General features: G+C 45.3%; 1 protein-coding gene across 7 annotated transcripts in view; it reads right to left on the reverse strand.

Annotated features, from left to right (window-relative positions):
• Positions 1 to 15867: 15867 nt before the first annotated feature.
• The window catches only part of TEP1 (telomerase associated protein 1), a 1080103-nt gene continuing 1078443 nt past the window's right edge, over positions 15868 to 17527 (reverse strand). For all 7 annotated transcript variants that reach the window (XM_086931874.1, XM_086931872.1, XM_086931869.1 and 4 more), the window contains one exon: positions 15868 to 16420. In XM_086931874.1, the coding sequence (XP_086788000.1) occupies positions 16304 to 16420 (117 nt within the window). In that variant the 3' untranslated portion in view covers positions 15868 to 16303. The remainder of the gene's footprint in view (positions 16421 to 17527) is intronic.

Raw genomic sequence — 17527 nt, forward strand, 5'->3', positions numbered from 1 at the left:
CAGATAAGGACACCGAGCTGCCAGGTAACAAAGGGACTGTCCCAGGTTCACCTGTCCTGGAGAGCAGGCCTCGGGCTGACAGGGTCACCCCCTTGACCTGTTATATGCGCTCAGCAGGGTGACTGTGCAGTGAAGGCCGGGCCGTGGCCTGGCCTCCCTCAGCCTCAGGCCCGATGTGGGGGGGGGGGGCGCAAACAGCAGACAGGTTCATGAGGGAGGAATGCAGCGCTCCGAGGCGCTCAGACATTACAGCACCGCCCACCGCCGAGGCCGCCCCGCAGCTCAGGGCCGCCTTATCCCCGCAGCTTATCCGCGAGGCCCGCCGGGAGCGAGGCCACGCTCTGCCGGTGACCCCTCCGTGAACCGCCGGACAACAGTGTGGACACAGTGCGGCGGGCGCGGGGGTGGAGCCCATGTGGGCCAAGACAACACAAAGGCACATACCAAGCTTCATGAAGTGGTATTACTGCCAAGGCCCCCCTTGAGGGCAGGAGGCCCGAATCTTTATTATAAGGTATTCACGGTGATTCAATGTATAGAAACACCATCTTTTTTATTAGGAATATGTAGATATTCAGCTGCATTTTCCCAGTTCGTGAACAGGTGTTAAGATATGTGAGGCTACATCAAAAAAGACATGCTCTGAACTGAAAGGGGTGAAGGCGGTATATTGAATGAATGTTGAGACCAGGAGCAAACACCAGCTGTAGCATATGGGCTCCAGTATACACCACTGGTCGCACACCTGTTCCATCACAGGTGTGTCACCCTAGGCACAAGCATCGGATGCTGGATTCCAGCATTGATAAACAATATCGTTAATCCAGTGGTTTATTTCATTAGTAATCTTTAATTCTTATTTTCACCAATTCATTCACATTAATTTCCATTTAGTTCATATTAGGCGTCGACATAAATTATTCCAAAGCATTTCGGTGCAATCAGCACCTTCATCAGGGAACGCCTTGCGCCCTCCGCTCGTCAGAAGATGCCTTTACAGCATCAAGGCAATATTCATGGCAGAAAGCTGATTTTTCAGTTTCTTGCCATTTAAGCCCATTTTTATCTCTCCTAGCAGTGATGCTTCCAAGAAGTGGTCCTTCCCGAGCACTCAGAGATTATGGGGAGTCGCGTTCACCTGCGATCCTGGGGAGCGGCTGATCAGGATCTGTCTATCGATATATCGCCCTCACTATCTGTCTATCTATCTATCTATCGCCCTCACTCTATCTATCTATCGCCCTCACTCTATCTATCTATTGGCCTCACTCTATCTATCGCCCTAACTCTATCTATCGCCCTAACTCTATCTATCGCCCTAACTCTATCTATCGCCCTAACTCTATCGCCCTAACTCTATCTATCTAATCGCCCTCACTCTATCTATCTAATCGCCCTCACTCTATCTATCGCCCTCACTCTATCTATCGCCCTCACTCTATCGCCCTCACTCTATCGCCCTCACTCTATCGCCCTCACTCTATCTATCGCCCTCACTCTATCTGTCTATCTACACCCTCACTCTATCTATCAATGTATCTATCTATCTATCGCCCTCACCATCTATCACTCTATCTATCGCCCTCACTCTATCTATCGCCCTCACTCTATCTATCAATCTATCTATCGCCCTCACTCTATCTATCCCCCTCACTCAACCTATCGCCCTCACTCAACCTATCGCCCTCACTCAACCTATCGCCCTCACTCAACCTATCGCCCTCACTCAACCTATCGCCCTCACTCAACCTATCGCCCTCACTCAACCTATCGCCCTCACTCAACCTATCGCCCTCACTCTATCTATCAATCTATCTATCTATTGCCCTCACTCTATCTATCGCCCTCACTCTATCTATTGCCCTCACTCTATCTATTGCCCTCACTATCTATCTACCACCCTCACTATCTATTGCCCTCACTATCTATTGCCCTCACTATCTATCACCCTCACTCTATCTATCTATCTATCTATCTATCTATCTATCTAGCTATCTATCGCCCTCACTCTATCTATCCATCTATCTCGCTCACTCAATCTTTCTATCGCCCTCACTCTATCTATCACCCTCCATCTATCTATCGCCCTCACTCTATCTATCTATCCCACTCACTCTATCTATCGCATCACCACAGCATCACTCAGCACCACCACAGCATCACTAAGGGGCACAACAACATCACTATGCGCTACCACAGGATAACTGAATGTCACAGCATCACTAGTCGCCACCACAACATCACTCAGCGCCACCACAGCATCAATCTATGCAACCATTCAACAACAACTAGGTCAAATATGTTCTCTCAATGTTTCAAGCTTTATTACAAATGTCACAAAAAGAGGTTAGTATTTCACTTCTGTTCTTGGATTTTCGTCACAATAAAATACACTGAACAGATTGTTCACAAAAGTTATTTACAAAAGTTTAAGCTATTGCCATTTTAAATTACAATAACTTTTATTTAAGTATTAATTATTAAAAAAATTTAAAGCCATTGTTATTTGTAATATCAATACATCTAAGTCATGTGAATACAACATTGCATTTCAAATGCTATAGGTGTCACAAGTTATAACTATTGGCATTGTAAATGACAAAGCTATTATTTTTGCTATTTTCAAAACCAACACATAAATAAAAAATGTGTCATTTTCAATACCAATAGCTCAAACTTTCCTAATGCGAGACCTTATGCATTGCAAATGCTTGTTATACTCAGTCCTTCGGACTAGGAGGAGATCTACAGATAGGGGTGTTGTTTTAGGTGATAATTTTTATTAACTGTCGTCAACTTTTAATATTTCTCTAAACTAAATTGTTGCTAGATAATAAATACGCTAAATAGAAACTGTCAAAGAACAAGCATTTGCAATTTACGCGAGTTTGAACTATTGACATTGCAAATAACAATGCCTTTATTTTTTGTTTTTAAAACATAAATAAAAGGCATTGTCATTTACAATGCCAATAGCTTAAACTCTTCTCTTGTAAACGTGAGACCTATTACATTGCAAATGCTTGTTATTCAACGCCTCTCTGCATCATGGTATTTGAAGTTTCATTTTAATCATAAGTATGTGCCCCTAACTCCGAAGATGCAAGTCCAGTCGGCTAAAGAGCCGCTTGGTGTCTTTACTCAGACTGAATGTTCCTTCTGCTGTTAGGTTGAGAAACCTAAAAATATTTATAATTATGTCTTAGAATTCATAGCAAATATTATTTCAAGGGGAAAATACAATTATTCAAAATAGGTTTTGACCCTTGTAAAGATCAGCCTTTAAATCTCTTCTTATAGTGTCAGCAGACAACACTCTTATTTTACCAGTACAATGTTGGAGTATTGAAAAGGTTAGTTTGGGGACTGGAAAAAGGGGCGTGTCACAGGGACACAGAAGCCAAGCAACCCTTGTAATGCGAGACATTCAGCCAGCCCTGGCTTTTATCACAACATCATTTGTTAATGTTAATGTTAAAAATGTCTTGTGAAGCGCACGCACACCGGTTTCATTGCAATATAAGAAGAGAAGACAGAGATCGTTACCCAGGAGAACATCAGTTGTAGGCTTGCTCAAAAAGCCAGGTTTTGAGGGATCTTCTGAATTTCATAAGATCAGAGCAGGCTCGGATCTCCAGGGGGAAGGAGTTCCAAAGTCTGGGGGCTAGAGTAGCAAATCTGCAACCTCCTAGGCGTTTCCACCTAAATGAGGTGTGTGGAAGCGTGAGCGGTGAGCTGAGCGTAAGTTGCAGGAGGCGGAGTGCCTAATTATCACGTTGTTGATACATTTTGGACTTTTGCCGTGCAGAGATTTAAAGATCAGGCATCCCGTTTTGAAAGTACAGCAATGAGAAATATGAAGCCAGTGTAGTTTCCTTAACAGGGGAGTAACTGGTTGCCATCTGGCTTGTCATAGAATCAGTCTGGCCGCACGGTTCTGGACCAACTGCAACCGTTTTAGAACGTAGAGAGGCATGTCCAAGTAGATGGAATTTGGCATAATCCGGGTGTGACAGGCCGGTAGCTATCACAACCTGGGTCAGGGCTTCCTGCGTGAGAAGGCGGCAGATCTTCCTAATTTTTCGTAGTTGGAAGAAGCATTTGGAGACTACCAGACCCACTTGTGTTTTAAGTGAGAGATCGCTGTTTAGTGTGACTCCGAGTGTTTTTGCCGAGGAGGAGGGAGAAGGCGGGATCCCATCTCTGAATGCCAGTATTGCGGGCCCCAGAACTTGTGACTGTCTCCTGTAAGTACCAGTTCAGTCTTTCCAGGATTCAGCTTAAGGTGGTTTTGGTCCATCCATAGTTGAAAGTGCCTCATGGTGGTCTGAAAATCGGTGATTGATCTATCAGTGTTATCAATCATAAAGACCAGTTTGAGGTCATCTGCGTAGCTGAAAACAGTTACCTTCCTGTCTCTGAGAGACTGAATCAGGGGGAGAATATAGAGATTGAACACGTTGGTGGACAGGGAGGAACCTTGCGGGACACCGCAGGTAATTCTCTGTTTGGAGGCCAACATCTTATTTAAACGGACGGCCTGAAACCTGTCCTCCAAGAAAGAGCTTAGCCAGCTTGGCAGTTCGGGCTGGACTGTTCCCATGAGGCACAGGGTCAGACTGATTTGCATATGGCCATGTCTGAACTGGGTGGTGGAGTGAGCTAAATAATGTTGATGGATTAAACCCTGATCAGTTGACTGGGAGTGAGTGTTTGATTTGCTCAAACGCTCCGCCCATCATCCCCTTTGGTATCGGCTGTTCCTTGAATGCCAGCTTGTCTGACATGGTCAACCAGAATAGTATTGCTGACCGTGTCAAACATGGCAGAAAGATCCAAAAGTATGGAGCATGTGGGGAGCTAATGTCTGCGCAGTCACGGAGGGTGTCCAGTACAGCTAATATTACTGTTTCTGTTGAGTGGGCAGGCCGGAAACCCGCCTGATGAGGCTCGAGATAATTTGACTCTTCCAAGAAGTTAGAGAGGCATCTAGCAACGTGTGCCTCCAAAACATTTGCTAAAAAGGGAAGCAAGGAAATGGGGCGGTAATTAGGCATGCAGGTTGGGTCGGCTCCAGGTTTTTTCAGGAGAGGGACCCCAGTGGCCTCTTTAAAAGCTGTAGGGACGTGGCTGGACAAAAGAGAGTCGTTAAGGAGGGTAAGGGCAGGATCTGGGAGAGCGGAGAGGCAATTTTGTAGTATGTGAGGACACCAGTCGGTGGGAGCCCCTGACTCGAACTTTGCTAAGAACTCCTGAAAGGTCTCCGTGCTGATGGTAGGAAAACTGTTGATTGTACATTTGTTTTTATAGAGAGCGGGGGGAATCATATTGGAGTGTTTGGGGATATTAGCTTTAATGGTCGACATTTTGCCAAGAAAATAATCAATAAGTGAGTCGCACAAAGCTTGAGTGGGGGTAGCCTTAGGGAGGACTCTGGATGGGTTGGAAAGTTCGTTCATGATAGTGAAGATTTCTTTGGAGATTCGAATTAAGGTGATGAGAAGTGGGTAGCTTTGGTCGAAAGAATGGCTTATGTATTCTTAACGCGCTGTGATATACTGGAGCTTAATTTCTGGGGCATAGTTACATCGCCACTGCCGCTCTAGTTGGCGTAAGGTCAGCTTGTGAGATTTAAGTTTGGTAGAGAACCCTCTCTGGGCATCTGCACGGCGGGCAAGTTTAACTTTCTTAAGGGGGGCTTGCATATTACTAGCTGCAAGCAGCCAGCTAGAGAGATTAGCTTCAGATAAGTTAATGTCAGGGTGAGGTGGCAGGGCTGTTCTAGTCAGCGTGTCAAGAAATTCCTTCCTATCTCAGGTGTTCCATTTCCTGGCCAGTCCACCAGCGACTGCCAGAGTTTTCCTGATGGTAGAGTGAGCTAACATACATTTAATTAAGTAATGGTCAGACCATATACAAGGGAGCGTGATGGGGCAGTTATAGTCAGGCTGTTAGTCCAGATTTGATCAAGGATGTGCCCTTTTTGATGGGTGGGAGAAGAGACCCGTTGAGTGAAGTTCAGGTTGGTGAGGTCGGTCAGTTCAGAAGAGCGTGGACCTTCGTGAGGGTCATTGAACCAGTAATTGAAGTCGCCCACGAGAAGCACTTTGGTGTGGTCGATGACGAGGTTGGCGATCTGTTCGCTCAAAGATAAGGGAAATGATGGCATATGGTGTGGGGGCCTACAGACTAGTACACAGACAAAAGTGTCACAGGTAGATTCCAATTTGATTACTAGGTTCTCCGACTCAGTGAGGTTAAGACAGGTCAAGGCATTGAATTTGAGTTTGGCGTGTATAATTGCTGCGACCCCCCCTCCAGGATTGCCAGGGAGGTGGTTGGCATGAATGATGTAATAGACTGGGGGTAGCGCTGCCAGATGTCATGGGAGGAGTCGGATGTCAGCTAGGTTTCAGTCAGTAGAAGAATATCTGGTTTGTCTGTAACTAGAAGGAGAAAGATGTCTAATTGGTGCTTGACAAGGGAGCGGGTACTGAGGTAGAAAATAACTAGGGGAGGGAGGGTGTGTTGACTGGGCTTTGTAGGGGTTGCGTGGTAGGGTTAGGTTGTCGTCGTATTTCTGGGAATGAGCTTCGTTCAGTGTAGATGTCCATCAAGACTGCATATTTCGTGGGGGAGGGTGGGATGAGTCGAATGCAGCTTTTTGAGGGATTCAGAGGAGTAAATGAGGGGACGGGCATAATGGCTGACCCCTGGTCCCGGAAGGGCGCAGACGGGCTTGCCTTTGGCGTGCCCTCTGCGCGCTTCCGCTCTGCATGCTGCATAAATCTCCTGGCCCGTCCCCAGTTCCGCCCCTACTAAGCGTGATTGGTGGTAAGGAAGGGAGTGAGGGGGATCAGCTGGGGTCTCAGATCAGCCGCCCTGTGCGCTGCCTACAATTTTTAAAAATACAGGTAAATTCGTAATTCAATTCACACACAATTTTTTTTTTTTTTTTAATTTTTGGAAGACCTTTATTGACAGAAATTCGCAAATACAGTTCAGTAAAAAGCCCAGGGGCTCACAGATAAAGTACATTGTATCACAATGAGCGCAAAGGATCTGATACAGGAAAAATGAGGTCTAATTTTAAAAGGTTTTTTCTGAAGGATAGACGGGAGCAGGATATCACAGCACAACAGGTAGGGTCCGGCCTAGTACGATCAGGATAGACAATTGCACAGTATAACAAAATGCCAGATTCGCTGCGCACCACCTAGAAGATGACGTCTAAACCCAGAAAAGAAGAAAAGAAAAAGAAAGAAGGCCCATAGAACCAAAAAATAAAAACAACCCCCCCCCATCCACCCCCCACCCTGCAACCCTGCAGTTGGCTACGGCCTACCCCCCCCCCCCCCCTAGCAGTGTGCCTGTCGCCCAATAAAAGGAGTCCCGAAATATAGAGAGTAAGAAAAGAAACCTAATCTAAAACTTTCATAAAATAAAGAACGGCGGGGAGGAGACCACCATCTGTCCCTCGGCTCCACCCTCTCATAAGGTCAGTAACAGTACAAGATATAGTGTCCGGTGATGGCAGGTAGTACCGCCAAAAGAAGTTAGAAGCACAGTAGCAGCCCGCAGCGTAGTCAAGTATAGCCATCCACAACCAACATGTCCAGGGCAGCAACAAGGAAATCACCTAACCGTGAGCACAAGCGCATACCCCCGACCCACTCCCCCTTCCCCACCACCGCGAACTACGAAAATCAAGCAAGAAGCCGTCCCACGGCTGCACCCTCCCGCAATTACAATATTAGCAGAAAATGAATGTTCCGGTGGCAATAAACAGTTCGCAGCAAAAAGATGTGAAGCACAAAGTCAATACACCGCACCATCGGAGGAAACAGCACGACATCCGGCTTCTACGGTCAATAACGAGGAATCTGCCAGTCCATACAAAGGAATGTCTATCCCTGACCCGTTTTCTCCTTACCGCCACAGCACATTAATGCAACCGAGGAAAACGTGTGCGGTAGCCCAGAAGTGTCACCGTGGTATAAACACCCAAACGTGTCGTGCGAAAGAAAAGCCAGTGATCCCAGGGAGGATACAAAGGATACCGCATTCGCAGTGTGGGGCACGGGCGAGAGCCACAGTCCAAGAACACCAATAGTAAGCAACCGGGCATCAGTCGTGGCCGCCTCAGGGCGCTCCGGGAATTCCAGCCGGGACCAAAAGCAGGTAGGCAGGGTGGCATGCGACAGAGTCGGGTCAGTGAAGGGAGACACAAAGTTCACAAATGGCAGCAGCTGCAACTTTCGATTCGAAGGGGGCAAGGATCGGAGCGGGCGCTTCAATCGCGAGGCCGGCTCAGAATACATCCCGTGGTCTGGGCGTAGAAGTTCCCAAGCAGGGGACACAACACGGCAGAGAGTCTCAACAATGGGACTCGGGGCCGCCATCTTGCAGTGGAGAGGCAGGAGATGCGGTGTGATGCCGTGCTCTGTCTGTCCAACTAGCCTCGGACTCCCCATGGAAGAACCAAGCGCATCAAATCTGCTGGCAAGATCTCGAACAGTACAGTCCATAGCGCTGCGGAGGTCGGCGACAGCCGTCATCAGGTCACCATATCGGCCTCCTCTGCTGCGCCTCTCCCCAACATCGGTCCGCTCCGGTCGGCCAGGACTTACTCGGGACGTAGTCTTCTCCCGGCTGGCGACATCCATGTCCGCTGCAGTAATCTGCACGGTCCCACCGTCACAGGCAGGGAGAAATGCGTAGGGCCACAGCAGCGGTGGGGGAAGTCAGAACCCCGAAAGCTATTCAGAAGGCAAAATGGCCCGTCGGGTGTGGTAGCAAACAACAGGGTGGGAGTCCGCCGATTGCCAGGCTAATTACAATTCGCCACCGTATGGACAGCCGAGAGATGCGCCCAAAAGTAACCGGCACGTCCCGTGCTTCGCCGCCAGTCCAGCTGCGGCACTGCTCGAGAATCGGATACCTACCGGGTGACGTGTTCCGGCCGGCACCCAATCGCCGCAGGCATCCGCTGTTGATCACTCAGCAGCCGGCCTGGATTCCAACTAGGGGTCCCGGTCTCAAGTCCACAACAGGCCTCAGGACGTATTCGATCGGCGCTACCGCTAACGTGCAGGTAGAAGCTTCAGAGTTTCACAGCCGGGCATCGGAAGAGATCAGACACACTTTCGTGCCGTTTTAAGACAGGAGCACTTGCAGGATAGTTGCATTGGAGGCGATGGTCTCAGGAGCCGAGGGATTAGTCGACCGTCCCGGTCGCCATCTTGGCTCCTCCCCACACACAATTTTTTTAAAGGATTTAAAACAAGTTTTCAATCTTTGGATGATCGTGCCTGAGCAGCGTTCTGGCGGTAGCGAGTAACGCCTAAGGGAAGTTTCCTGCGCTACCGTTGCTTAAATCTCCTGGCCCCGCCCCCAGTTCTGCCCCTACTCAGCGTAATTGGCTGTAAGGAGTGGAGTGAGGAGGGGGATCAGCTGGGGTCTCGGAGCATTTCGAAATTTTCAGCTTGCAATTTCGGATTTCTCGTTGTATGTATAATATATATATATATATATATATATATATATATATATATATATATATATATATATATATATATATCTATACTACTATTATAAAGAGAGAACTTGCACCTTTTGGCCAGGTAAACTCAGGAACCACAGCGCCAATCTACACACCCGATACATCTATGAAAATGTCAGGGTGTGTAGATGGACATAGGCTATATAAATTTTAAAAAAAAGTAAATTAAAAAAATTAAGTTTGAAAACAAAGTAGTCCCCTGAAAGTAGCGCCGGCCGGGACCTAGCGCTGGCCGCGACGCAACGTGCGTGATGACCGCGACGTGCGTGATGACGACGACGGAGGAGCGGCGGTGCAGTGACGAGCGGCTGTGCAGTGAGGAGCGGCGGCACAGGTAAGGAAAGGGAAAGTTTTCAAGCGCGGCTGTGCAGTGAGGAGCGGCGGCACAGGTAAGGAAAGGGAAAGTTTTCGAGCTTTTCCTGCAGGGGGAAGCGTCCCAGGGGGGGGTGAAATGTCGGAGCGGGAGTGAGTCGGGCGGGAGGGGGACGGGAGTGAGTCGGGGCGGGAGGGGGGCCAGGTTCATGTCCGTGCATGGGCATGCACGGACAATGTCAAGGCGGGCGGGGGCCTGGGCGGGCGGTTGGCCCTGAAGCCTCATTGCCCCCAGGCAACGCTGGGGCGGGCTGCTAGTATATATATATACACACACACACACGCAGGTATTTAATTACAGTTGGCTAACAGAGTTCGAAAAATGCCAGGTCTGACTGAACCTTTTATTTTTGGCCCGGGGCCAATTAATTGGCAGTTCTGTGGTGGAGTTAGAACTCTGCCTGTTATAAGTTTGAGAAGTGCTGGGTCTAAATAAGGCTGGCTGAAGGCCTGACCTCTGGGCAGTGAGCACACTGGGAAAACCCAACTTTGGTATGCACATGCTAACGGCTGGCCCTGGTTGGGTGGAGTGTTTATGAGGGGAAGCAAGATATTGGATGCCAGTCTGTACTGTGTCTAAAGAGAGGCCTCTAGGTTGTCCAAGTTGGAGTAGGCCGGAAGCAAAGGTCCTGCACTGAACCCAATGGAGCGGTCCTGGAGGGGAACCATATTGAAGCAGAGCGTTTATGGTGGTTGGAATGTGGTCTTGTATTCCCATACTTGTGGGAGGTATCCAAGAATAATGCAAGCAGTATTCATGCGAGCGGTTAACTGTCACTCGGCATGTCACACATTGGACAGGAATTTTTTCCCACAATGACATTTCAAAGGTAGAAGTGTCACACAAATGCAAACTGCAAACCTGGCAGCCCTGAAAGAGGTGGCCCTCTAGGTGCTACAGTGACGTCTACTCAGTACCACACTGAGGGTGTTTCTAGCAGCACCCTCCAGAATCATTTAGTCTGCCACTTCACACTGGGTCTGTAAAGCTACACATGCTTGAAAGTTTTTGAAAAGCCAGGACATGTTTTTTAATACATGGGCTTAATTCCCTCAACAAATTCTCACTGAGGGAGTTAGTCAGAATACGGAATCTGTTTATCTGAAAGGAAAAGAGATGCCCGAAGTTCCACTGGCTGAGAGGAAAAGAAAGGAACCCCCAGCGTCACCTCGGAGTATTTCCGCTCTTCAGATCGGACTGCTCTGCTTTTCCCCGAGCACCCAAACAGGTCCAGCAGAGTGGCTTCAAGGCGCCTGGAAAGTTTCCAAAGGAGAGGGAGAGAGGAAACTGCAGTTACAGAGGAGCGAGCCGCACTCCCCATCTGGAAAGAAGGCACAGGCAGCGGAGGGAGAGCGGCATTTCCTGCGCTTTCGAAAGGACTTTCTATGAACTCCAAGTGTAGATGAGAGAGGAGGAGGTGACTGGTGAGGGGGGCGGAGGGGGGACGAGAAAGCCTGCAGGGTTGCTTTTTAAAGCAACAGTGTCGCCTGTTTCACTCAAGCGGGCTTCATGCACAGCGTTTGAAATTGTCTGGGCTACTACTAAAGCAGAGAGATAACAAGCAAAAGCACGGTGGGAAAGAGTAACCTGACCCATGAAGAATGCAGCTGCCACCCAAGGAGGCACTGCAGGTGCTGCGCGCCGCTGCTCGCTCCCACAAGCAAAACGCTGTGGGAGTGCACTTTTTCAAAAGAGGTGGGACATGCACCCACCTTTAGGTATTTACAGGCTTTGATTCCAAAAAGACGCAGGCAAGAACCAACCCAATGAATGGGGGAGTCAGACCCACACAGAGTTAGTTTAAAGTGCTTACAAGAAGCCTCGCAGAGCAGCGAATGCGTGCTGGCTCAGGCTCGACCTAAAAAGGAAATGTCTACGTGAGGGTGTTACCATCGTCAAGTGATTATTGCAAGTATTCCTCTCATAAATATATAGCTTCTAGCTCCAGTAATGTGGATGCATATAAATTTTGATATCTTTAAAAAAAGGAACATTTATCAAATTAATTTTTAACTGTTGAATTATTCCTCAATCAATTCGAACTGTGATAACTACTTTTTATCAGTGTTCTTTTATCTATCTTGAGTCAGTCTGTTTATTCTGTTATCACACACTACATAATATGTCTCAATGCATCCCATGTGTTGCAATTTGTGTGCTTGATATCCTTGTGTGTTATCCCGCCCCTTCTATTACTGTTAAGTAGGTCATTTTTGGAAGATGTTGTACTGTCATTTAATTTCATAGTTCATGTAGTAATGCTAAGGTAGAAATAATATTGTTACTTTTATTAATCACAATACTGTGTTGATTTCTTTTACTTGACCATGCACTGTGTTCTCAGAACTGATGGGATTTTAGAGGTCATCAGTGTTGTTCTAAATGTAAAGATTTCAGATGGTATAAGTGATATAACATGAAAGGGTACAAACAGAGCAGGAAGAGTGGCGAGTTATTGTAGTATGGTCAGGGAGCTGAAAACAGTGTTGTATGGAGGTGCGCTAGTTATATTAATTTGAAGGGGGTGCATACATTATAAATTTAAGGTGTAATTTAAGGTGTAACTTACTTTTAAATTTGTGTGTAAAAAAAGTTTGTCATTTAAGTGTGGTGTGTACATTAGACATTTAAGGTATAACTAGAACTTTAGAATTTCTAGTGGTTGTGTCATTTAAGTTTGGTGTGTATAGAAAGAATAAATAAAGTTTTCCTAACCATAACAAAGTTTTAACCTTTGGTTTTCATTTTGGATTTCAATTTTTTAATTTTTTTAAAATAAAAATGTGTTTTAAATCAGAGTACAGTGTCGTTGAGTGCAGTTATATGGAGTATCGTACAGTACAGGAGAGGACAGTGTTGTGTCATGCTGTAGAGTTAGAGTCGCTTAAGAGGAGTAAAGTGTCATACAGTGGAGTGGCTTCTCCTAGAGTACAGTAGTGAGGAGTACAGTAGTTTAGTGTCAAGTAAAGTGTCATAAATTAAAGTGGGGTCTCGCAGACTACAGTTGAGTGCTGTGTTGGAAAGTCTCAGAGTGGAGTAAAGTGTTGTACAGTGGAGTGTTCAGAGATAGAGTAGAGTACAGAGTTGTACATTGGAGTGTATGGGGATAGAGTGGAGTAAAGTCTTGTACAGTGGCATAGAGTGGAGTACAGTTTTGAAGACTGGAGGTGCATAGATTGTAAGAGTACTTTGGAGGGGTGTAGAGTGCGGTGTTGAACAGTGGCGTAGAGTGGGGTTAAGTATCGTATAGGGGAGTAGCGTGAAGTGGAGTAGAGTCAGGTAAGATAGAGTGGTGTTAACTGTCTTTAAGTGGAATGCTATGTTGTAGAGTAGCGTGGCGTGGAGTATCCTGGCACAGTATACAGTAGAGTAAAGCGTCACAGAGTGGAGGGGTGTGTTGTACAGTGGAATGGTCTGGCATGTCATACAGTCTTGAAAAGTGTTGTGGAGTGCCAAAGAGTGGATTACAGTTTTGTAGAGTGAAGCAGTTTGGAGTAGAGTGTGGTAGAGTTTGTAAGAGTAGAGTGGCACAGAGTGGAGTTCAGTGGCATTGATTACGGAGTGGAGTAGTGTAGTGTAGTACATTAAGAGTGGAGTAGTGTGTCATAGTTGAGTGCAGTAAAGTGGGTGGAGTTACATAGATCTACATAGAGGGAGCGTCGTACAGTGGAATAGAGTGTTGTACAGTGCCATGCACTAGAGTGCTGTAGTCTGGCACTGACAGGAGTACATTTTTGTACAGTGGAGTGCTACAGAGTGGAGTATAGTTCAGTGGAGTATAGTTCAGTAGAGTAGAGCGTTATAGTCTGTCGTTCAGGGTTGTTGAGCGGAGTACAGTGGCATGGTGTGCAGTGGAGCTGGGTAGAGCGGAGTGGCGTACACTGTAACAGGGTAGAGTGGAGTAGCGTATAGTGGAGTGGTGTAAAGTGGGGTAGAGTGAAGTGGCATAGCATATAGTGGAGTTGCATAGATAGCTTCCATTTTATCACTTAAGGAAATCATATCTTCCTTTCAAACCTGAAATATTGGCTTATCCAACATATCTAAGTTTATTTTCTCTTCCAAACAACCAAAAGCTCTTGTAGGCGCCAAATATGTATAATATGATTTAATATTGTGAAATGTAATTTTTTTAATTTTACTGGTACCGCAGTTCTTCTAAGACACTACCATGGTACTACCGCAGTAGTCCATACATTTCTTTAAAAAAAACTATACACACATTACATGCATATCCCTACCACTACTACCTTATATGGCTTTCTGACACCTACTTTTAGTACATTTATCACCTATCCCTCTCTATTGTTGATATTAATATGCAGCACATAGCCAAACCTCTCTTGCTAATCCAACATAGTTGCCTTGCTACAGTAGACTATCTGCCACTCATGTTTTGTGATGTCATTGGTATGTACTGCAGTACTACTACGACAACAGATATCACTAAGTTGATTTGCCTTATAACTTAACTTAACCACTAAACCAATGTAGTTGCCATGTGAAAAGGGATCATCTACGTATACTGTACATTCCTTTGAAATTTCATTCAAATCTGTACTGCCGTTACAGCACTACACTCAATACAAAAAGTCTATGTAAAAGGCATTCGGGTCCCCCTTTTTTCTTTGCACCAACTTGGCCAAACACTGCAAAACATTTCATCATCTGTCAACGTACAAAGAAGAATGGTTCTGGAAAGTATCGGGGGTATTTGGCAAATGGGTACAAAGTTATTAAGGGGCAGAAATCAGAGGAATTCCTAGATTTAGCAACCCTAACTATAACTACAGAGTGGCTACCTCTACTCTTAATATATTAATCAACATTGAATAATTACTTGTAGGGGCAAACTGAATTTTAAAGCACACAGCAGTCCATAAACAGTGACCAGAATTGGATCATATTTAAAGGCCAATTTACAGCGGGCTTGGGTGCCATTTTAGATACTAAAACAGTCTTGTTTAGTGGTGAATTAAAAGGTCTTTGGGCTACAAAATCTACTCAAAGTTCAATGGAATTAACAACCTCTTTAAAAGTGTTTTGCTGGATCCCTCCCCTAGATGTTTTGAAAATATATCAACAAATGCTTGAGTATGAAGCTCATTAGGACAATCTCATTAGCAACAACTCTTTGGGTTTCAAATATAAATCTACAAAGAAGTTTGGAGGCTCTCCCCTAAAGAACAGCTGTGAAGGCAGGTTGTAAATTTTACATTTAAAGGTCAATATGATGCCTTTAAAACTGGTAGTACTAAAACATAATTTCTCTGACGTTATTAGTGAACTTGGATTCCCTGGCAACATGAATACCTTCAAAAGCATATGGCATTGGCATAGATTTGGAGGAACCTTTAAGAAACTTGTTGATACCTTCAATCTGCAGTTCCCCAGTTCAAAATAAAGGACTTTGCTTTCAACTTTTACTAACACTTATTTTTCCAGTTGAACTGAAGTGTGAATCTGCTTTTCATTTCAATCAACTCGGTCATTCAGTGTAATCCTGTTATATCTGTTAAAATGCACTCTAAAATTGAAAGTGTAAATTGTTCTATGCAACTCCATCAAAGGTTAGTCTAAATAAACATTTCCAATTGTTACATTGTTGTAACATATAATATATAATACAGGGGAAGGAGGAATATTAGGAATGGAAGAAAGGCGTAACTCAGACTGGCAGATTTTTCAGATAAGGGCAGGTAAAGCCAAAGGCACTTTTTATAACTGCAAGGAGAAGACCAGAAATGAGGAACTTAGGCAGGCCTGCTGCTTTGAATGTCCCTTATCAGCCAGGTACAACATGGATACTCTGAAACTACATAGCTAGATAGATCCAAAATAATATCTGAAGTAACATCATGAACAGAGAAACATGTGCAGTTTCCTGTGGCGAGCACTGCACACCATGCTCCGAATTATTTTAACAAGTTAGTTTGTCCACCACCACACATTTATTTAATTGATCATGGAACACACAATTGCTATTGTATACATGATTTAAAGGCACTGGCTATGTAGAGCCCAAAGACATATAGGATATAAAATGATAAGTGTGGACGCCTTCACTTTAAGTGAGTCGGCACACAAAACACAAATAACAGAACATACATGGAGTGGTACATAATAGTAAAGTAAAGCCTAGGGGCATAGTGCAAGAATAGCTGATGCCATACTGGTGTACATTCCTGGCACATTGACTTGTTTGCCACACCAGTGAGATCAGCAAAAACAAATTTGTATAAATTCAACTCTGTATGATTGACTTTTCTGAGCTTGAAGGTGATATGAAGCCATCCTCTGTGCCTCTCCGAATATTTTAAGATGGACAGCCATTTTGGATCCTTCACTGCCTTCTGAGACAGATACATTTACTGAAGTCTTAGAAAATATATGTTCCCCAAGGAATCTCCGCACACAATCTCTGATCCATGCACTGGGTTTGGCTCTAGGCAGGACACAGCTCCTTCACACTGGAAAAGCCCAACCTATAGAAGATGACAGGCACTTATCACTATCAAAATACATGAATAGAAAAGTACACAATATAGCAACAATAACAAACACAGTATACAGCTTATTAAACATCATTGACATTTTCTGCCACAAACTAGACATAGTATAGGAAATAACCTGTTTGCAAATTGGACATATACAGCTCACCTCCTAGTACTCACCAATGGCCAACTGCTCAAACTAGCTAGTTAGGGTAAGTTTTGCTCATGTGTATTGGTGATCTCAGTACAGTAGCATCACATTTTTTCTGGTGGAATTTTCTATCTAAAAGATTCCTCACCTTAGAACATTCCACATGTGCCAAACTGGGGATTTTGTAGCAATGTTTCTGCATGCCTCATTGGTGGCGTTGTGTGGCACCCATGAGCACTGAAGCCAGTTTCTTCTATTTTCCCTTCTGTGCCCGCAGATGAAGAGCATGAACAATCGTCAGCTACAGTGTGCTGATCACTTTCTTGGAACCATTTTAGATGTTAAAAAGAGATGGGAGGGAAATGAAAGACCTGCAGAGTATCTATCAGAAAGAGCATTACCGAAGGCAAGTTATTTGTTCTTCTAACGGATACCTCTAACCACAAGTTCCTCACCATTTAATAGGTACTAAACCAGTACCTCCCTAAGGTACAGGGTCTGTTCAGTGGGCTCATACCAAAACGTCTTGCAGAACCAAGCGGGCAAAGATATCAAGGACAGGTACTGCCGTGCAAATGTAGTGGTAGAGGCGTAGGTCCTGATGGAATGGGCCCTCAGATGTTCCTAGTGGTGTTTCTTGCCCAATGCCTAGCAAATCTTAATACAGAGGACTAGCCACTTCAACGAGGTCTCCTTAAGCACAGCCTTCCATTTCCTTGCTCTGGAGAAGTCCACAAAAAGTTGATTGTCCACCTGGTGGTCCTTGGTACGTCGACATAAAAGCTAAAAAATGTGGTATAGGACGATTGCACCAACACTACCTGTAGTTCACTGAAGCGCCTGACTGACAATCACACTGAGGAAAATAGTCTTCATGGTCAGGAGACGCAATGAGAAGCTATACATTGGCTCGAAAGGTGTACACATAAGGAATGTCAAGACTAAAC

Source organism: Lissotriton vulgaris, chromosome 7, assembly GCF_964263255.1.
Source record: "Lissotriton vulgaris chromosome 7, aLisVul1.2, whole genome shotgun sequence".
NCBI lineage: Eukaryota > Metazoa > Chordata > Amphibia > Caudata > Salamandridae > Lissotriton > Lissotriton vulgaris.